This window comes from Podarcis gaigeae (assembly GCF_964106915.1).
Source record: "Podarcis gaigeae genome assembly, chromosome: 14".
Classification (NCBI taxonomy): Eukaryota; Metazoa; Chordata; class Lepidosauria; order Squamata; family Lacertidae; genus Podarcis; species Podarcis gaigeae.
The window spans coordinates 37,997,774-38,014,039 of NC_139690.1; the positions used below are offsets into that span (position 1 = coordinate 37,997,774).

Genomic DNA, 16,266 nt, shown 5'->3' on the forward strand with positions numbered 1-16,266 from the left:
TGCAGCAAATATGATTTATTGGATGTGGGTTGCTCAAGATGACCGACTCACAATTGAATTCTGCAGAGCAGTCAAGGAACTGCTGGCGGAGGCTTTCGCAAGGACTGCTGCATCGCACAGCACATGCTGAACTGAGTTCACAAGGTGGAAGGCAGGGAGCGCTAGAGTGCCAGCGTCCTGCTGGTACTTCTCTGCTCTTTGGGTGTGTGTAAACTTCTCATTTGTCCTGCCTGAGGAAGGGAGCAGGAACAACATCTGGTCGAGATCCTAGCCTTCAAAAAACTGAACAAAAGACTAAAAACAAACCCACCAATGGGTGGATCACTCCAAAGCAGACACGGCAGTCACTCATACGGAAGGCAAACGCTGTTGCAGACAAGGCGCTGTGTTCTGCCCAAATCCAGCCCCTCTGAGTCCGTCGCTTTCCGAAAAGCCTTCCCCCACCCTGTTGAGCCTTCTCAAAATCCACCCCGTTTCCTGGCCAGCTTCTCTCGCTTCTCTTGGTGCGGCGAGGAAGATGCTGGGTGCCAATCGATTCCAGCCTCTGCTTCCGTTTCAGGAGCTGCAAGCGGACGCCCCAGCCAAGATCTGCCGGGCGATGTCGGCGAGTGCAGGGAATGCCAGGCTCTTGGGAAATTCCTGCAGGAAGTCTCTGCCTTGTTCCAAGCTCTGGCTGAGCTGGGGGTCCAGGGGCACGCACCCTGTGCAAGAAGGTGGGGTTGCAAGAAGGCAGGAGAGGTTTAAGAGGGAAGAGGGAGAGAAGGTGAAAAGAGGAAAGACGGGCAGGCTCTCCCATCTCCCATCCTACCTGACAACAGCTGTATACTGACCAGCAATGAAGCTCTAAGTACAGGGATGGGGAGCTTGTGGGCCCTTCAAAGGCTGTGGGGTTACACCTCCCATGATCCCTGACCAAGCTCCATGCTGGCTTGGGCTGATGGGAATCCAACGACAAATGGGTCACAGGTTCCCTGTCCCAGCTGCTCCTGGGGTTGTATCCAGCTAAGAGATCAATTTCTTTTCTAGAGGGTGAAAGTCGAGACTAAAACTGTGAAAGATTCTGCTGCTACAGTGGGAGAGGAAGCCCCTTTGCAGAGAACGTGAGTCATCTGGCACAGGGCTCAGCAGACGTTTCTGACCCTTTGAATCACTGTGAGTTCATACTGAATTGAAATTAATTGTTTGATTAATTTGTTTTGGGGTGGTGTGGGTTTTTTTGCCTTATGGAGTTGTTGAGATGATTATAAACACTGTAATGTTTGCTAATTTTAATGTTACTGTCATTTGCTAATTTTAATGTAATTGTCATCATTGTGACCTGCTTTGAGCTCAATGTGGTTGCAGGAGAAGCAGAATTTGAGTATTCAGTCATCAACTCAGTTTTCCCAGAGCAGTTCCTCTAGGTGGCTCCTCTAACTGACTCCATCTATTGCAACTCTGTCCTCCTTTGCTTTGGATCTGTCCCGTGATGCCCCCTGTCAAGATCCAGACTGACACAGCCTTAGGGCCGGGATATTTCTTAACGTATTTAAAGTGTTATGTGGATATCAAAGTCACAAGAAAACAATCGTCACAACTTTTAATGCTCTCCTTGAGGGTATTCCGGATAAACTCACCTAGGAATGGGACGTCGGCATGCTTGGCCAGCTCCTGTCCACCTCCTTTGGAAAAGACATTGGTACATTCCTAGAACAGAAGAGGAAGCTTAGAGGAAAAGTGGGAATAAAATTCTGGAGGAAAGGCGGGGTGTAAATAAATCAATTCATATAAATACAGTAATACCTCTAGTTGCAGAAACAATCCGTTCTGGGGTGCCATTCACACCCTGAAAAGTCTGCAACTAGAGTGGCGCTTCTGCGCATGAGGTGAAACCCGGAAGTATACACTTCTGGGTTTGCCGCGTCCACAAGCTGAAAAGAAGCAACATGAACCTAACGCAACACGAGGTATGACTGTACATATTTATATACCACTATATCATAAAAACAGCAAAGCAGTTTACAATAATATCTATTGTAATCTATATAATATCTACAATAATCTCTATTTAAAATAAAAATGTGAAAATTTAAAATCAGAGACAATCAATTAACTATTATGGAAATATTTTTTTCTTAATTTGCCTGGCAGCATAGGAAAGAGGCATTTAAACAGAAGGCAGAAACAGAGAGCACCTACTGACTCTCTATGGGCAGAGTATCCCATAGGATTGGACCGATAACATGAAAGGCTGTTTTGTGTTGATGCCAAATGAGCGTTGCCACCTCAGGGGACAACCAAGGATGCTTCTGCAGATGCTCTCAGTGTCAAGCTGAGTGAAAAGCCAGTCCCTAAGGTACCCTGGACCCAAGCTGCTCAGGGCTTTGTAAATTAACACAAGGAACTTGAACCTGGCTTGGTAGCAGATGGGCAGTCAGTGCTGATGTTTTTAGCAATGTTGTCTGTCAGCTGTCCCCATGAGAGTTCTGGCCACTACATTCAGCACCACGCGGCAACTTCTCAACCAACCCCAAGGGCAGCCCCACATGAGCACATTGCAGTAATCCAGTCTGAATGTTACTAATGCAGGGACTACAGCTGCCAAGCTATCAGGTATATGTGAATGCCCTCAACTCACTCTCCCTGTCCTGAGTACCCCTTTCTTATTGGGGCAGCCTAACCCAAGACATTTCCCGCCTTCTGGTCAAAAGGAAGGGAAAGAGGAGGGAAGAATGTTCTCCGCTGTGGTGCCAAGCATTTTCCCCTCTCTAATGCTCCCTTCCTCTTAATGCTGTGCTCCTGATGAAGATCCCCACACTCAAAGCTTCTCTTGATACCAGGAACGTCTAAAGGATGCTATCTGAGCAACAGAAGCTTCACACTTGGGCAAAAATGCAGGAGGAATTTCCTTTAGGATCACAGTATTGGGAGTCTTGACTGGTTTTCCACCCTGCACCTGGTATTTACTTTCCAAAAAGAAAAAGACACATGAAATGCCAGCTTTATCTCTCACAAATATCATGCCATAAGGTTTGGCCATTAGCAATTATTCCCCTTGGGAAAGCAGAAATGCTTGGAGAAGCTCCACCAGAGGGCACAACCCTAAACTTGCACCTGCGATCAGGTTTTTAAAAAATTCACTCCAATGGGCACCAATCTCAGCTCTTCATAAATTTGCGCACGCTGAGCTTAACCCAGCCTCTTACCAAACAGTGCGGGCAGACGAAGCCGCTCATGTTCTCCACGATCCCAAGAACCCGTAAGCCTGTCTTCTTGCAGAAGGTCAGCTCTCGCCTCACGTCCCCCACAGAAACAGCCTGAAGAAAGAAGACAATCTTGAGTAATACGGTGGTAATAGGGCGGCAGCAGGAAACAAAGCTGAGCAATAGGCAAACAGGTCTGGCAAAGTGAGCAACCTTTTCAGCGGCCACAAATGTGTTATTTTCAAAGCAAATCTCAAAACTGTAGAGAATTTTCCTATGATACCGGCAGCTGCCTCGTACCAAGTCGAGCTGCATTGGTTCTTTGATCCAAAGTTGTCAAATGCACCAGCGAGTGTTTAGCAGCAATTTCCTTGGAGCTGAAAGTTGAGTTGGATGCAAGAATCTGCCTTATGCACGCAGGTCCTTCTAGCTCAGTATTGTCCGCTCTGACTGGCAGCAACTCTCCAGGGCTTCAGAAAAGTGTCTCTCCCGGTTCTACTGGATGCCATGGAATAGAGCTGGGACCTTCTGCACGCAGAGCAAATGCTGTACTACTGTGCTGCAATGGATGTGGCTGTCAAACCCTATGTTTTAAAAAACTAATAGCTGTGTTGTCATGATGGACAGGTAGTTTATAACTAATCTATGCAACAGATGCTGAGTACTGTATTGTACAAGCCAACTGTAGCGCAGGGGAGAAACTTTATCCAAAAACATCTCTTGTGGCTATAAGAGCACCCCCTGGTGTCTATACACAGCTACAGAAATTGTCTTTGAGAAATTACACCTAGAGCACACTGATTTTTTCCCCTATATAAAATGATTAAAGCCAATATTTTCAGGGTCCTCAAATAAAATTTCCAGTATCCTGCAGTGCCAGGATGCTAGTTTGTGTTCATCTGAAAGTCTTGGTGATTTGATGTCCCCAGCAGAATGCTGAAGGGCAACTTTGGAGAGAATGGCCCAGAACCCAAAAAGGCAGTAACTGATGCTATAATCAGAAGCACCCCAAGCAACTTATGTTGGAAACTACCTAGAAGTATGTAACATGAGAAAATAGATAGCTAAGATGTGGCACCATAACATATTTTATGAGAACAGGACAATGGTTAAAAAAGGGGATAAATTTAGGGGGAAAGGGAATCATTTAGTGAATTTTAGAGACACAAATATCCAGTTTGCAATGAATGCTATGACAAACCATGGTTTAGTGCAAACAGCCAATTGTGTGGGATCCCGGAGTGAAGATCATAGACACAGAGCAACCATTCCTGCCTCATCTCCTGGTCTTGCTGCCGCCCTGCTATATGGGGTCAAGTCATTGTTCAGCTTTTGGCTACAAGGAGCAGGGCAGCAGCAGGAGTGAGCAAGGAACTCGCCCCAGGAACTTGTACATTGGTTTGTTTGCACTAAGGCATGGTTTGGCTCATATTACATACAGAGTCAGTTTATTGACACCAAGCCCACATTTATACTTTATGATGAATTCAGAGAAATCACAGTGGAAGTTGGCATTTTCAATCTAGAGCTTTCAAAAAGCTACACATATAATGCATAAAGTTTATTTAGGTGCACCTTAAGTTTCAATTATAGGCACTTCCAGTTTGTAGGTGTGTAATTAGCTGCATGTGCACGTGTGTGTGTAGCAATTATTATTATAGTTGCTTTGTTCCTATTATTTGTCACTTTTGTACAGGTGCGTAATAGGTTTTTTTTATTAAAAATTGCAGGGAAACCGATGAAATTTTAAAAGACAAGAAAAAGAGAGAAGTCATCTTTACCTGCGGTGTTGTAACAAGAATTGCCCCAAGAGGCTTATAAGGCCGAAGGGATTCTACGGTGGAGATATGCTCATCGGATGTGCCAGGGGGTGTATCCACAATCAAGAAGTCAAGTTCTCCCCAGGTGACATCGGAGACAAACTGCTTGATCAAAGCTATAATGAAATATAGAATGGGAAAATATATTGGACTGCATCCAACTAAGTTCTACTGAGCAGCCCCACTGAAATGAATGAACCAGAGTTAGAATCATAGAATCATAGAGTAGGAAGAGACCACACGGGCCATTGAGTACAACCCCCTGCCAAGCAGGAAACACCATCAGAGCACTCCTGACATATGGTTGTCAAGCCTCTGCTTAAAGACCTCCAAAGAAGGAGACTCCACCACACTCCTTGGCAGCAAATTCCACTGTCGAACAGCTCTTACTGTCAGGAAGTTCTTCCTAATGTTTAGGTGGAATCTTCTTTCTTGTAGTTTGGATCCATTGCTCCGTGTCCGCTTCTCTGGAGCAGCAGAAAACAACCTTTCTCCCTCCTCTATGTGACATCCTTTTATATATTTGAACATGGCTATCATATCACCCCTTAACCTCCTCTTCTCCAGGCTAAACATGCCCAGCTCCCTTAGCCATTCCTCATAAGGCATCGTTTCCAGGCCTTTGACCATTTTGGTTGCCCTCCTCTGGACACGTTCCAGTTTGTCAGTGTCCTTCTTGAACTGTGGTGCCCAGAGTTAATCATGTCCGTTCATTTCAATGGATCTGCTCCAAGTAGAACTTAGCGATGGAGGACCCATACAGACACAATTCACACAATAACCCCGTGGTGACAGGAGCAGGTCCCCCACATACCCCTGTCCTGGATGAAGACAGGAAATGGGCGGAGGCGATGGGGGGCGTGGCCAAAGACCAGTCTGCCTTAGGTCACATTAAAGCAGTGTAACCCTCCATGTCGTCTGCTCACTTCTTCTGATGACATTGCTATCTGCACACCCCGTCCAGACAAACCTGCCCAAATCTAAAGATCTTCCAAAGATGCGCTTATTTATGTCCCACCAATATCAGAGGCTCGTTTGCACAGGACAGGAGGAGACTTGAGAGAAGGCCTCTTAATGGCTGTGTTCAAACTCTGGAACTCCCTTGCAACGGAGAACCAACAATCCCTTTTTAAAAACCGACCTGCAATTTAATCAAGTTTCCTTTGTTGATACTTGTTTTAAATTGGCAGCTGTGATGTTGTTGTTTCTAACTGACTGTTTTTTCCTGCTCTTATTTTGTTTTGTCGCCGCTTCTTGATTATGGTTGCGAGCTGACCCTGGGGTGCCGTGCAGAAAGGCGAGGACTAAATAGCATGTATTTTCTGAGCACATGGCCCCAAGCAGGGATTTCGAAGGGATTCAGAAGGACGGTGGTGACACTCATTTAGAGTCACCCAAGTCACTTGCCACCCATGTAGACCCTGTGCTAGTCCTCTGTCCTCCGGCAGGAGCTGGGAGCTGCCGGCTGGATGCACAGAACAAGAGGTCATGAAGGAAAAACAACACGGCAGAACTGTACCTCCCAGTGCATGTTCAGAGTGTGAAGAGCTAACTTGGAGCACTGTTGCCTGGAGGAGATTCTTACTCATTGTAGCCGGCACACTTGGAAACAGGGATGTGTGCTACCCATTTGCAAATAGGTCACTTGCTTTGCTGCCCGGGGGGCGGGAGGGGGGACAATAAACCTCCAGGCAACTGAGTTCAAAAGGTGGTTGTCCCCAAGACTGACTGGCTTAGGCCAAATATCACTAACAGGGGCACGCAGGTAAGTAAACATTTGTATCTTCCATACCATTTTTCTTTGGTCCTCTCCATATTACGGCATCGTCTGGCTTTTCCAGAAGGAAGCCAATGGACATGACGGCAATGCTTTTGTCTTGGCCAACAAAGACCGGTACCCAGCCACCGTCGCACTGGTGAACATCTCGGTCCTGCACATTGAGCATGCGCGGGATGCTGGGGCCACAGAGGTCTACGTCCAGGATCCCGACCTGCATTTGGAAGACAAATGGGGAGGCCCTGTTCAGTGAAAAACCCCAAAAACTAACCCCTCCCAAGCAACTTGCAAGCCCAGCGTGTAAAACCTTTCTCTGGACATGGCACAGCAGGCCGAGGAAAGGTAGGTAAAAGCTGCAGGAGGGGATAAAGTTGAATTCTATCACTGTAACATTCTGCAATGGTAGGCAATCAAGTCCTTCAGCGTAGCAGCACTGATGACCAGGAAGGGGGTGATTTGCCTCCATATCAGGGTGCTGGCCTGGGAAGCAAACTGCTCTGCCTACCTCACAACTCTTACCTACTTTAATCCCCCTAACCTTGCGCCCTGATAAAAATTGGTGTGGTCTTGGAGGACTAAATTTTTTGCTTTTTGGGTGGGGAGGGGAGGCTGGATTAGGTCCCCAGGCTGGTGTGTGTGTGTGTGTGTGTGTGTGTGTTTGTGTGTTTACCTGCCCTGGCATTCAGAATGTGCAGATCAGATTAGTACAGCCATATGTAAAGGTAAAGGGACCCCTGACTGTTAGGTCCAGTTGTGGCCGACTCCGGGGTTGCGGCGCTCATCTCACTTTATTGGCCGAGGGAGCCGGCGTACAGCTTCTGGGTCATGTGGCCAGCATGACTAAGCTGCTTCTGGCAAACCAGGGCAGCGCACGGAAAAGCCATTTACCTTCCTGCCGCAGCAGTACCTATTTATCTACTTGCACTTTGACGTGCTTTCAAACTGCTAGGTTGGCAGGAGCTGGGACCGAGCAACAGGAGCTCACCCCGTCGCAGGGATACGAACCGCCGACCTTCTGATCGGCAAGCCCTAGGCTCTCTGGTTTAACCCACAGAGCCATCTGCGTCCCTTCCAGCCATATGTACCTACCTACATATGTACCTACATTTGCAAATATGTATGTTCCAGCCATACGTACCTACCTACAAAACCAGGAAATGGTGCTTGCTGGAAGCAGCCCATTAGTCAGCTGAATCACCAGAAACCCCTCCTACCTCCCATTCCCATTGAGCCTCCTCCATTTCTGATGGGTCAACAGCCTTCTAGGCATCCATGACAGAGCGGTCCATGAATGGGCAGCGCACTATAGGGTGGGGAAGGGGAACATCTGGATCTAGTGTCAGGAGGGAGAAAAATGTTTCCCTATTCACTTTTCTATGTGATGCATGATTTCATACACTTCATAGAGTCATAGAATTGTAAAGTTGGAAGGGACCCTGTGGATCATCTAGTCCAGTCCTCTGCAATGCAGCTGTCCCATACAGGGGTCAAACCTGCAACTATTATGCCACATCTTACCATGCCTCCCCAAACGTTGCAACCTTTTTCTCAAGGGTTCAGCTCCATCTCTTCTGAGCTCTTTCCCAAATGAGACCATGGGGAGGGGACCTGAACCTGGGACTACCCATGGACTGAACCTCTGATGTTTCACTGGGTTACAGTTCCACATGGAGGCCTTACCTGTCCTCACCATGGACTCTCTCCTTAGCCTCCTATCTCCCCGGATAGTTCTGGGCAAATTCATTTCCAAGCAGGCCATGTCAAGCCACATGGGCCTCTGGGGAGGGAGCAAGTCAGACAGGGAGGGGAGTGAGAGGCAACGTGATGGAGGCGGAAATTTTCCATCATGGAATTTTATCCCACTGCTAGATTTTTCCACTTCCATATCTAAAAAACAGTTTCGTAAACATTCATTAGTAACATAATGAATGGATACAAACCTGTAGGGTTTTGTAGACAGTTTCAGGGATATAATTAACTTTTCCCCCTCCAGGTGACTCTCCCTATGGAGCACCCAGGCCCATACAGTAAATTTAAATGCTTACCTCCTTTGGGTGTGTGTGTAAAAATTAATGTTAAACAGTGTCGCTGTCTGACCGTGCTAACAGCACTGCGTAGGTGTTGGTATCTGAGTTGGTGTTCAAAACTTTCTAAGTGTGGATTTCAACAACAATTTACCCAGTGAAATTGTCCAGTGGTGTTTTTTTGTTTTATAAAAAACATATTTTTATTAAAGGTTTCTTAGTTTACAAAAATACATGCATGGTCTCTTTTTTTCAAGCTGCATTTTCTACAGATCAGTTTCATTTGTTGTGATACAGTAGTGTTACATACAGTGTTAAGTTAGGAAGAAAAGAGGGGGGAGAGGGGGGAATGGTGAGTGGGGTTGGATGACAATGCTTCTATTCTACTTAGTGCATGTGTGGGGTTTTGTGTCAGCGTCACTTGTGTGGGTTCTCTTACTATTTGCTTGTTGTATTTCCTTGGTGGTGAGAGAGGTTGGGGTGGCCTAGGGTGTGGTTGGTTGTCTTTGATTGGCTGTACTGAGATTTGCTTTTGTGTGTGAGGGCGGTATTTGTGTGTGTGTGATTTTTTGGATCAGGTTAGCCAGATTGATTCGTATGCTGTCAGTGGATTCTTGTTGCTGCGCCCAGTGTTTATTTGAGGACCCATGAAAGCCAGTGAGCAGTGACCCGAAGTCTGGAATGAATGAGAATGTAGTCCTGTCCACTCATTTCTTGTCTGACTTCATCCAGTTCCCAACGGCCCACCCAGGGAACTGACAGGAGTACAGCAGACTCCCCCTGAAGCCCCCTCCCCATTGCCTAAACACCTGGAAGAATGAAGAGGTGGGCCATTGGGAACTCAATAGAAGGGGAGGGTCAAAGACCACAGCCTGGCCCATACCTCTCACGTAATGGGGACCTCATGAAGGGGAGCACCTGAAACCCTAAACCCACACAGTTAATCCCCTTTGTCTCTCTTCCTCCAACCTAAGTTTCCATTTACCAACTCTAATTCTGTTCTGTCTTCCAACTCCCTGACCCCATTCTCCATGGGCTCTCCCACTTCCCTTCAAACATACAACATAAAGAGTGGATAAAATACCAGTAACACTGAGTCATTTCAATGGTGTAACTAACTCCCCACACCCCAGCAAATACAGCTAATTTAATTTCTTAGCCTGGGGGGTGGGAACAAGCTCAAATTAACGTTACAGTTTTGAGGGCCTTCGTTTTTGCTTCTTGAGATGTAAACAATGTTCACAAGCATATAGTGCCGAGTGGTCATGTTCTTAGATATTTCTAGTTATTCCAAGACCCCCCCCAACCCTGAAACTAATTTGCATGTAAAGCTCCAGCTTTGTTCAACTACAATGTTTAGACCGCATTAACTGCACTGTTATTGATTCCTCCTATCCCCAAATATTGTTTCAAATACTTCTGAGTACTGAAAAAAACCAAGAGATGAATACATAATATTAAATTAAGGCATACTTGCCTAGATTTGTTTGCTGATCAAAGTTCAGCTGCCTTAGCACTCTGGAATTCCCCCCCCCCCCCATTTTTCAGAAAACCCACATCGCTAGGACCAGAAGGATCACACCTGTTTCACTTTGAAGTTTGGTCACCTGATGTCATGGTGACATCGGGCAACTGGTGGGTGGGAAGCCCTGCTCATCTGTCAAAGTGACTCGTCGGGGGTGGGGGGTGCTCGGGATCTGCCCTGTACCCTGGATCCTGTTCCCTAACCCTCTTCAAAGAGTTCAGGGTGGTATACATGAAGGCTTATCCCCAAGAAAAAATGTGTGGAATGGAGGTACATTAGACTGGGAGGCGGCATATGGGCCAGGACCACTGCAGTCACTGCTAAGCAGGGATCTGGGTACTCTGGGTTCACATTCAATCTTTGCTTTGAGTCCTGGAAGACCTGCTCCCTGTCTTGCGGGCCTCTTCCCACCTGGCTTGAGAGGGCAGGGCCTTGACTGATTCCAGCTGCAAAAGCTGAGGCTGCTGAAGAGGCCAGAGACCATCATGGTTGTTTCTTAGTGCAGACCCAAGTCATTGAGCCTCCATGAGCCAACACTGGCAGCAACAGAAGAAGACATGTTCTATGCTTCTGATATTAGTTTATTCTCTTTTTGATTATGCTGTTTTAAATGTGCATTCTATATTTGACCTCCTTTAGTAATGTTTTCTTTTGAAACGTTTAAGAAAACTTTGCCGTTGCTCACTTTGCTGCTTTAAATGTGCATTCTTGTAGTTTACCTCCTTTGTAAAGTTTTATTTAGAAATCTTTAAGATAATATTTTAGTTTCCTGTTTACTATGTTGTTTTGAATGTACAGTGGTACCTCGGGTTAAGTACTTAATTCGTTCTGGAGGTCCGTTCTTAACCCGAAACTGTTCTTAACCTGAAGCACCACTTTAGCTAATGGGGCCTCCTGCTGCTGCCTCGCTGCCGGAGCACGATTTCTGTTCTCATCCTGAAGCACAGTTCTTAACCCAAGGTACTATTTCTGGGTTAGCGGAATCTGTAACCTGAAGTGTCTGTAACCTGAAGTGTATGTAACCCAAGGTACCACTGTATACATGACTTTCTTCATTGATGTTTGATTCTGGATTGTTTTATTTGATGTTTTAATGTAGGTTGTAAACCGCTTTAAGGTCCCTCCCCCGCTTAAAACTATAAAGTGAACAGAACTGAAATAAAGAACAACAATCCAGTGCTCTAACCACTATACCACATGGTACATACCTTTTTCCCAGTGTGATGCAGAGCCAAAGCCAGCTCTGTTGAGATGGTGCTCTTCCCTACGCCCCCTTTCCCCGATAGCACCAAGACAATGTGCTGGACCCCAGCCAGGTTACCTCCATCTGTAAGGGACAAGAGGACCAGGGTGAGGAAGCAGTTATTGTTCTGTCTGATTTCCAATGTACTGGTTGTAAGTGAGGTTGCTTATGTGCACAAAATGGCATCTGTCAGGCACAAAAGGAAGGTATTTGGCAGGTGAGGGATGAGGGTGCGGAGGAACCCAAGTTTGCAAAAGTACAATTTATTTATTTTTTAAGGGGAAAATCCTAAGGTGGGAGAAATATGCAATACAGCCGATTGAGGACAGAGTGAGCTCTGTGGTGATTTATTTACTATCTGTTAAATTTGTTAGTTGCTTAGCCTTTCCCAAGGCAACCCAAAGCGACTTACAGCCAAGCAAACAACCCACACCCTGATACAATAAAACCAACATGGTTTCTCTATAAAATGCTTAGAAATGAATGCTGCAGGTTGCTTTAAAAATAAAGTGTGGATAGCCAGATGGGCGGGGTATAAACAACAACAATAATATTTAAAAACAACAAAAGTAGGTCAAAAGAAAGAACAAGACAATAAACAAGCTCACCCCGTCGCGGGGATTCAAACCGCCGACCTTCTGATCGGCAAGTCCTAGGCTCTGTGGTTTAACCCACAGCACCACCCGCATCCCTGGTTCCCAAAATATTTGAAGCCAAAATCTGTTATGAATTGCAAATTCATCAAAGCACCCAACACATTTCCCCCCCATTTGTATTAGCAATTCTCTCAATTCAGACCTCCACTTGCACTAGCTAGTTGTGGCATTTTGGCTTGTGACAGTTGGAAGCCAAATTCCATAGCGATTAGAATTCCAGGACACCTCAGTGACTGGCTCCTGTAGTAACAAAGCCATCCAGGATGTCTCCCATTGTAAAATGTAAACACAGCCATTAAGTGATCATAGACTCGTGAGGCAAAAAGGTGAATAAGGATGGACAACTTGAGTCACCCAGGAATTTCCTGCACCTTCACACAGCCAGGCTGAGGGAACATCTTAATAAGGCTTAAGTTCCCCAACCGTATCAGAAGCAGAAGATACGTATCTCCTCAGCAGAGGATTTTGGACATTTAAAAGGATATTAAAAGATGGATACTGAGGAAGAGAATTCTTGGCACCCTGTGGGGGATCAAAATCAATCGAAGCAACAAGATTCTCTGGAGATGGAGCCAACCATGACCTTGGCAGATGTCATTAGGAAGTCCACGAAAGGTAACACCGGGGTGATCTTTCCCCCTTTCCTACTGCTAAAATGGCTATTAATATTAAAATATTAATATTTACTGAGAAAGGCATGAGGTCATGTTGAATATTAGAAGCTTGCTTGTCAGCTGTTATCAACAGTGTGTGTGTTCTGGATGACATTTAGTTCTCTTACTGGTGAACAGACAAGAGAGAGGGAACATGGCTGTGGTAGCGATTGAGTAGCAAAGATCAATTTGCGCAAAGGGGCCCCCAAGCTACAAAATTAAGATGGCATCTCTCTATCTAATTTTTATCCAACTTTCCTTTAAGGAGCTATGGTGGGAAACATGATCCCTATATCTTTAAACACACACACACACACACAAAATATTACACAACGTATATTGTTATTTGTATACAATACAATGCACATTATAAATCATCATGGTATAAAAATAGCACACACAGTGTTTTTATTTCTTTAAATGTTTTAACATTGTACACTGCCTTGATATCTTATGATATGGTGGTATAGAAATACTTTTATAAATATAATAAATAGGATTGTATCCAATGCTAGCCCTACTCAGAGCAGACCCACTGAAATGAATGGCCATGACCAACGTAGGTCCATTCATTTCACTGGGTCTACTTTTGAGTAGAACTTGGTTGGATACAACCCACAATCTAAGGCTTATTCTTATGGTTTCTTATATAATATAGTAATATAAAGATGTCAATAAATATTTGTACAATGTACCAGTAAATAATGCGTAGGTAATTAAAAGGACAAGATAATTATGAGTGGGTAATTAAAAGGACAAGATAATTATAGGTCCGTTCTTGAACTACTCAGATACTAATATCACCTTCTTATCTTTTGTCAAATAATATATTGATTAACTCTATAAATTTGTTTAAACTATTTCCTGAACTGAAATTCTTAATCCCTCAGTTACAAAACTCCAGCTATTAATCACCTCTTTGGCCTGTGCGTCCGCCTCAAACATAGTTGTCTTGTCATATCTATTACCTATAATAGACTTCTCCCCTCACAACAGCTCTGTGAAGTAGGTTAGGCTGAAAGACATTGACTGGTCAAGATTTATCCAGTAACGTTTATAGCTGAACACGAATCTCCCAAGTCAGAGACTTAACACTCCAATCAATTAGGAGAATATAACTGTAAAAGTGAGTCGTTCCACACAAAAATAAGTCTTTTTTTTACACTTTAGTTCACTTAACTTTATGTAATGATGATAAGAGTGATATATAATATATACACAATTTCAATAATCCTTCAGTCTTGGAATTTAGGAAAGTATTATCCCCTTATTGCAGATGCAAAGACAATGAGAGAGTAGATTGCCTAAGGCAACCTAGAGAGTTCATGGCAGATAGGGATGGAAACAGGAACTTCCTCATTCATCCCTGAGACTCTTAGTCTGCAAGTCTTGTGTACACTTTCCTGGAAAGGAAACACCATAATGAACACCATAAAACAGCTGAATAAATACACGTAGAATTGTACTGTCGGTCACTGTTACACTTAACCATATGATTAAAAAAATACTATCAAATGGCTAGTGTGTTAATACCCCCCTTTCGAAAGCACAAACCAAATTTTATATAGCAAATGTAAAAAAGTCTACTGGGAAAGCTTGATTATTTAAATTTTATTTCTATATGCTTTATTTCACTATGACTAATAGTTATAAAACCCAAAAGCGGAAACTGATATGATGATAATTTTCACAGTATGTTATTTGTTGGGTTTTAATTAAGTTGGGTTTTATTGATTTACCCCCCCCCCAATCTCTCAACCTATTTGTTATCTAATGTCCATTTCTCATATTATATACCACAATGTCCTAAACTGAATTGATTTGGAATATTGTGCCCTGCATTTAATAGAATAATAGAACTATAGATGGAGCCAGAGTCAATGACAGGCAAGATCAACTAATTCCTCTTTGGTCCCCATCCTCCTCCCTGCTGAGTTCTACAATAGCAACATGGAGATCAAGGCTGAGGAAGATGACTAGCAGTGCTGTCCACCTGGGCTGGTTACATGTAAGAAGGCAGGGGAACTGTGGGCTGTTTGACAGCAGACAGAGTTTGGCAGGGAAGATCCCCATTTGTCCCTCCACAATGTACAATGCAAGGCCTAAGTTTCCGAAAAACACTGCACGCCAAAGGCAAGTCCTTCCGCCCACATTCAAATCTTGCATTCATAGGTGCTAAGTTTAATAAAATATATTTTTTGGGGGGGGGGGTGGCAGAGCACACCTTCCTCCACTGTGCACAACTGGGCACTGGTCTCTCCTCCCCCCTGTCCCTATGCAAGAACCTTGTTTAAATTACAGTGGTGGGTTAAACCACAGAGCCTAGGACTTGCCGATCAGAAGGTCGGCAACAGGGTGAGCTCCCGTTGCTCGGTCCCTGCTCCTGCTAACCTAGTAGTTTGAAAGCACGTCCAAGTGCAAGTAGATAAATAGGTATCGCTCCGGCAGGAAGGTAAATGGCGTTTCCGTGCGCTGCTCTGGTTGGCCAGAAGCGGCTTAGTCATGCTGGCCACATGACCCGGAAGCTGTATGCCGGCTCCCTCGGCCAATAAAGCGAGATGAGCGCCGCAACCCCAGAGTCGTCCACAACTGGACCTAATGGTCAGGGGTCCCTTTACCTTACTACTTGCGTTCACCTCCAGTTACGTATCCTTCGGGATACGCACACGGCAAACCCAGAAGTGTTTTTTCGGGTTTTGCCGTGCGCGCATATGCAGAAGCATTATATTGTGCCGTATGCATGCGCAGAGGCGTTATATCACGCCACACACATGCACAAAAGAGGCACCTCCGGTTGCAGAAACCTTGGGATTTAAATGTCTTAAGACATGACATTTCAATAGCATGCACTTACTGAATTAAGGACTTACAATTTAAAGCACTGAAAATTGTTAAGATTACTTTTAGCGCATGTGCAGAACAAAAGTATATGTCAGGGTGGGGAACCTTTGGCCCCCCATCATCCCTAACCACCAGTCATTTTGATGAGGGCTGATGTGAGTTGGAAGTTCAGCAACATCTGGAGGGCCAACTCTTTCTCACACACCAAACCAACAGGAAGTTGAATATGAACCTTAACTCTTCATTTTCTAAGTGTCTCTGAAATGCGGAAACTACACAGTGGCAACTTTGATCAGTGGTAGATTAAGCTGTCCTGCCAGGCTTAGTTACATCACTTCTGCCCACCTCAGGAAAAGAGGTAATAAAGCCTCTTGTTGTACACAGTCTACCTGAGAAGCTCAGCATGTGAAGCGGTTTGAGCTGGTTGCTCAGCCACATGGATCACAAGCCACTCTTGTGTTCCTGTATCAATAATTTAGGAACTTTCACCACTTTGTAACTAAGCTAAGTTGTACTGCCTGTGCAACTTTTCTGACTGATGTATG

General features: G+C 44.8%; 2 protein-coding genes across 3 annotated transcripts in view; one reads left to right on the forward strand and one right to left on the reverse strand.

Moving 5' to 3' along the window:
* NUBP2 (NUBP iron-sulfur cluster assembly factor 2, cytosolic) overlaps positions 1–16,266 on the reverse strand; it is a 17,130-nt gene continuing 864 nt past the window's right edge. For both annotated transcript variants that reach the window (XM_083711826.1, XM_083711827.1), the window contains exons 2-7: positions 11,537–11,655; positions 6,795–6,993; positions 4,964–5,118; positions 3,186–3,296; positions 1,617–1,686; positions 1–701 (exon numbers count right to left, since the gene is read on the reverse strand). In XM_083711826.1, the coding sequence (XP_083567952.1) occupies positions 556–701; positions 1,617–1,686; positions 3,186–3,296; positions 4,964–5,118; positions 6,795–6,993; positions 11,537–11,655 (800 nt within the window). In that variant the 3' untranslated portion in view covers positions 1–555. The remainder of the gene's footprint in view (positions 702–1,616; positions 1,687–3,185; positions 3,297–4,963; positions 5,119–6,794; positions 6,994–11,536; positions 11,656–16,266) is intronic.
* The window catches only part of SPSB3 (splA/ryanodine receptor domain and SOCS box containing 3), a 19,674-nt gene continuing 15,900 nt past the window's right edge, over positions 12,493–16,266 (forward strand). The window contains exon 1 of the mRNA XM_083711691.1: positions 12,493–12,842. Within this exon, the coding sequence (XP_083567817.1) occupies positions 12,719–12,842 (124 nt within the window). The 5' untranslated portion in view covers positions 12,493–12,718. The remainder of the gene's footprint in view (positions 12,843–16,266) is intronic.